Source organism: Daucus carota, chromosome 2 (genome assembly GCF_001625215.2).
Source record: "Daucus carota subsp. sativus chromosome 2, DH1 v3.0, whole genome shotgun sequence".
Taxonomy (NCBI): Eukaryota; Viridiplantae; Streptophyta; class Magnoliopsida; order Apiales; family Apiaceae; genus Daucus; species Daucus carota.
In genome coordinates, this window is record NC_030382.2 from 58,979,676 (window position 1) to 58,985,114 (window position 5,439).

General features: G+C 42.2%; 1 protein-coding gene across 1 annotated transcript; it reads right to left on the reverse strand.

The window, feature by feature from the left end:
• Positions 1 to 2,266: 2,266 nt before the first annotated feature.
• LOC135150566 (protein MAINTENANCE OF MERISTEMS-like) lies at positions 2,267 to 5,162 on the reverse strand. The gene is made up of 4 exons (XM_064086953.1): positions 4,480 to 5,162; positions 3,753 to 3,832; positions 3,145 to 3,664; positions 2,267 to 3,049 (listed from the first exon to the last, which is right to left on the reverse strand). Exons 1-4 carry the CDS (start codon positions 5,095 to 5,097, stop codon positions 2,267 to 2,269), a joined length of 2,001 nt encoding a protein of 666 aa, XP_063943023.1. The 5' UTR covers positions 5,098 to 5,162.
• Between the last annotated feature and the right edge of the window lie 277 nt (positions 5,163 to 5,439).

A 5,439-nucleotide genomic window follows, 5' to 3' on the forward strand; every position in this document is an offset into this window, starting at 1 on the left:
CCATGTGAAATTATTGTGGCCTTTTGCAATGATATTGTGGCCTTTTGCACTGTAGCCATGTGAATATGTTTGGTGCACAGAGAGTAAATGACTGTAGCCATTTGAATATGTTTTGGACTTTGCAATGATAAAATGGTGCAGAGAGATTCGTCCTCTGTAGCCATGTGAAATTATTGTGGCCTTTTGCAATGATATTGTGGCCTTTTGCACTGTAGCCATGTGAAATTGTTGTGTTCTGCCCTTTGCACTGTAGCCATGTTAATGGTTCAGTCCACCCATGTGAGTAAAGTGGTGGAGGTGTGTGAAATGCTTCTGGCCATATGAAACTGCATAGATTCCCTTACTGTAACCATGATAAAAGTAAAGTAAATGGCATAGTGGGGGGTGCTGTAGCCATGTGAGGCACTACATTGGCAGAGATTCCTTTATTTTCTTCAGCAATAATGCTGAGTGAACATGTGTATGAAGGGAGCCTACTTAGGAAATTGGGGTTATAAATAGTGGAAAACTTGTTCACACTTTTTAAACAAATCTTAATTACATGGAGCCAATAGGTGAGGTTGTTCAAGGGGATACGTGCTACTGTGAAAGGCTTGCCGTTCATAGTCATTATCGAGGGAAAGGGCCTAATGCTGGAAGAATGATGTCCCGGTGTCCACTATGGCCAAACGGGTGCGGATACATGTTCTGGATCGATGACCCACTTGAGCCGCGTGCTAGTGCAGTGCTTACTGAGATGACTAAGGAGATGAGTGACATGATATGGGATCATTACTTTGCGAAGGAGAGGATTAGAGAGAGGCATGATGAAGAACTTAAATCTGTGAAGGGGAAAAAAATGGGGGAGGGTTGTTCAAAAAAGGGATAAAAGTTGATGTCCTGGCAACGTGCATGTACTGTTGTTTTTCTTATTATGTTAATCAATAATACATTGTCCATGTCCTTTCCTACTTTGCGAACTCATTCTTATATATTAAGTTATTTACATTTTAATATTTTAAAGTGACCTCTATGTAATTTTCGCCTATAAATAAGTTCTCCCTCGTCATCTCACTTTCATCACCAGCTCAAACACATTATATCATTTATGGATTCCGCTGCTGTCGATAAGTGCTACTGTGACAAAGTCCTTGTTAAGAGGGTTTGTCGGGACAACGGTCCCGACGTTGGTAGACGGATGTTGCAATGTCCTGACGGCGCAACTGGTTGTGGTTACTTACTATGGCTAGATGATCGACTAGACAACCGTTCAACTGTGGTCATCAACAAACTTGCTGAGGAAATAAGTGACCTCAAATGGTCGCAGGCAGCGGAAGTGGCAGAAATGGAGACGAAGCATGCCGAAAGAGTAAGAAGAATGAGGAAGACCATGAAAGGTGATGGATCTCGATGGGATGCTGAGGATGTGTGATGTTATTCATGTTATGTGTTTGTCTTCCAATGCTGTTTAACTTATGCACATCTGTCTATCTATCTTTATAACTGTTCCAATTGTTGTTTGCTCGTGTTACGTTTGTAAGTGCCCACTCGTATGTTTTAGTGGCATTTTAAGTGGTATGTTGATGCGTACTATGTTTGTGTGGCTTTGTTAGCAATGACAAACAATAAAATTCATGTTCGCCCCCCAGTCGGGCGAACATACAAGGGCTTGCCTCGTATCACTTGCGTTTACACTCCTCGCTTTTTTAATTACCACAAACTCAATTATCATACTACTTGACTTGCCCATTTGGATCTTGTGACTCACCGTTTTGGATGTTTAACACGCAACTACCTGTTCTATACGCTCGATTATCTGTTTTTTCTATCGTGATTATTTTGCTAGTATTTTAAAAAAAATTGAATTTTTTTTTCAAATTTTATTTAATTGAAAATTTTAATTTATTATTTATAAATTAAATTTTTCCACACCATTTAAAATATATTTAAAAAATTTCTAAATAATTAAAAAGCTCTCGTGCCTTGCACGGCCTATAAGCTACTATTTTAAAAAAAGGTGGTTAGTTTTGTAAAGAAGTTGTTTAGGGTGGTTAGAAATTTGAAGGAGCCTCATTTATTATGTTATGTCATTTGTTATGTTATCATGTAAACGGAAAGTGCTAACATTATAGAACAATATGAGTGAACAAAAAACATAAACATAATAAAAGTACATAAACCGTTCTACCCGAATAAAAGTACATAAAGATAAACATAATGCATTATCAAATGCATAATAAAAGTGCATACACATAAACAAAGTACATACGAGGGGAAGCCAAAAAGCCTACTTCTTCGTATGCCCGAAGAAGTGACTTCCAGTGTGACATCTACGACCCTTCCCCTTCGCAGCTCTAGGTGGCTGCTGTCTCTGCTCATGCTCGGATGGCTCCTCATCGTCAGACTCATCCTCAACCTCCGACGGCTGTGCTGCTGCTCTCGGTGGACGCACAGGTGCGTACGCCCAGGGGCTACTATCCCCCGCAAATGCAGCAAAAGCGGGTAAAGGTGTGGTAAAACCCTGCCCGCTGGTGGACATCATCGGAGTGAACGTGACAGGTGGACTCCCGAATCTGTATGTACTGCTCCAAAAGGACGGGTCCTGGGTGAATGGGGGAGGTGTGTGATCCTCTAAGAATGACATGTCAGGACGATATACATATGACTCTGACAAGTGATCCTGTGACGGACCCTCATCGTCCTGTGCCTCATCATCCCCTAATCTGCTCCTTTGGGGCCATGGAACCCCCTCAGATGTAGAAGGCTGAATGAATGGAGACCAACCACCAGCCTCAAAAGTACCTGCTCCATCATGACCTGCAGAATGTGAGGTGCCTGCAAGGTGTGAGCTACCCACATGGGTGTAGTAAGTGCCCTCTTCGGGCACTACCGGTGTGACTGGTGGTCGTCCCCTACGCCCTGCAGGAGCCCGTGCCCTAGGTCTGGCAGGGGCCTGTTCCGTAGGTCGACGCTGTACACGAGTAACCATATCCTGTAAAATATGGTTTGCCAGACCCAAATCAGGAGCATAAGGGTCAATGGCACGCTGCATAGCGGATAACTGCTCCTCCTGTTTACAAACATGTATATTTAAGTCAGAACAGTGTAGAAAACAAGCGGAGAACATGTATATTTAAGCATGTATATTTAAGCATGTATATTTACCAGTTCCTGTGGCGAGAGCTGTGTTCCCTGGAAGGCACCCTCCTGCTGTGGCCAGTGTAAGGGGTTAATGATGATTCGACGTGTGACCCTGTGGAACCATGGCAGGTATGAGGCAGTGCAACCCTCGCCATGCATAAGTGGAGGAGATGCGAGGGCACGCTCCATGCGCGTATCCCAAAGATCAACAAATGGCTCCCTCGCGTACATCCAATCAACCTGCTCGTTGTAGTGGTCGTGCAGGTCCTGATGATTAGGGTAGGGAGAGGAATATGGTACACCCTGCATAAAACCAAACTGCCTCGTCACCCTGTCCGTGTAGCACCACTCGACGTAGGACATGTACATCATGGGGGCGGGAGCCGTCCAACGCAAGTACACAGTGGCCTCCGGGTGATGCTCTGCAGGTAAATCAGCATATGGCCTCCATCGAAACTGTCGGGGTGTCAACGCATCCAACTCATATTGTGTCATGCGGCTCTGCGCATGCGGCACCTGACAACGCCTAAGTGGCGCCTTCCACCTACAGTGGAAGTTGGCATAAGTGCTCAGAGGTTATACATGCAACAAATATGAATTGAAGTTAATCAACAAAAGGAGTGACAACATACCTCAGCGCCAGCGGGTACTCGAACAAGGGTTGACCCCTGTGCCTAGGCGCTAGTGACGGAAAGCGCTCGTAAATCCACACCTAGCGGCAAGGTTAGTACAAGTGCACATGATGAATAAATAATACAACAATAAAGACGAGAAATAAATATTACTTAATTTTAAATTCGAAATAATTATCTCTAACTATTTTTACAAATCTGATTTTTTTAATTTAAACTAGTAATCTAAACTAAAATTAGCACTACCACTACTAATCAACAACAATCATCACCAACTACTAATCTATTTAATTTAATGGTGTCAAGTTTACTTTTAAATTCGATTTAATTTAATTTCATTAAATTCAATAAAAGCTAAAATTAAATTGATTATATTTAATCTACTCTTAACGTAAATAATACAATAATCATCACCAACTACTAATCTAAACTAAAATTATCACTACCACTACTAATCAACAACAATCATCACCAACTACTAATCTAAACTAAAATTATCACTAACATAAGCTACTACCAAATACCAACTAACAAAACCCATTATAAATTATCAAACAAATTACTAATCAAGTCTAATTTTTAATTCATTCAAAATATGAGATCTACACTAATTTTCCCAATTTTATAATTCGAAAAAATTAGCGGCAAGGTTAGTACAAGTGCACATGATGAATAAATAATGCAACAATAAAGACGAGAAAGAAAGTTGTGGTTGGTTTAGTATTACCTGTACCAATGTGGCGTAGCCACAGAAATCAGTACAGTTAGCCCTGCTAGAAGAACATAGCTTCTGGTATAGGAAGCCAAGAACAGCACTACCCCAGCTATACCGACGCAGCTGGTCCATGTCCCTCATTAACCATAGAAGGTCAAGCTGCACGCGGTTCCCGCTGCTGTGGGGGAACAATGATCCAATAACGCATAGTAGGTGCGCCCGAATATGGTAGGTAAGCTGTACACCATAACCTATATCCTCTGGATCCAACTGCTCCAACCGCTCACAAGACCCGAAGTTATCCACAAGCCATTTGATCTTTAAACCACCTCGGTTAACATCGTCCTTGTCTTCTGGTAATAGCCCAAGAAATTCGCCTACTAGCACGCGCCTTTCCTCCACGCTGGAACTCGCTCCACGGAGGATGAGTGGATCACCCTCAGTGGGTAACCCGAGAATGTGATGCACATCCTCAAGAGTGATAGTGGCCTCTCCGAACGGCAGGTGGAAGGTGTGCGTCTCTCCACGCCATCTCTCGATAAATGCTGTAATCAAACCCCTGTCGTGCTTGAACTGTCCCAGCCTAAATATGCAATCAAATCCTAAATCCCTGATTGCATCCATGATCATCTGATGCGGTCTGTGGGCTCGAACTTGCTTCCAATACTCCCCAAAGTTTGTCCTCAATCTGAAATCAGGGGGTGCCTGAAATAATTGTAGTGCACAAAATATTAGTCCCTGCTCATACAAATGTAAAAAAAATTGCACTAAAGAAGGAGTTTACCTCTATGTTGTCCCACACAACCTGAGACCTGTGCACAGACTGTAATGTCAACAAACTCCCGTCTAAAGGTCCGGGACCAGAACGACCGACATCCATCTGCGAAATTAAATTACAAATATTTGTTATTAAATTTGAAATTGTTTCATTAAATCCAATATTCGAAATAATTTTCATTTTAATTGTAATAA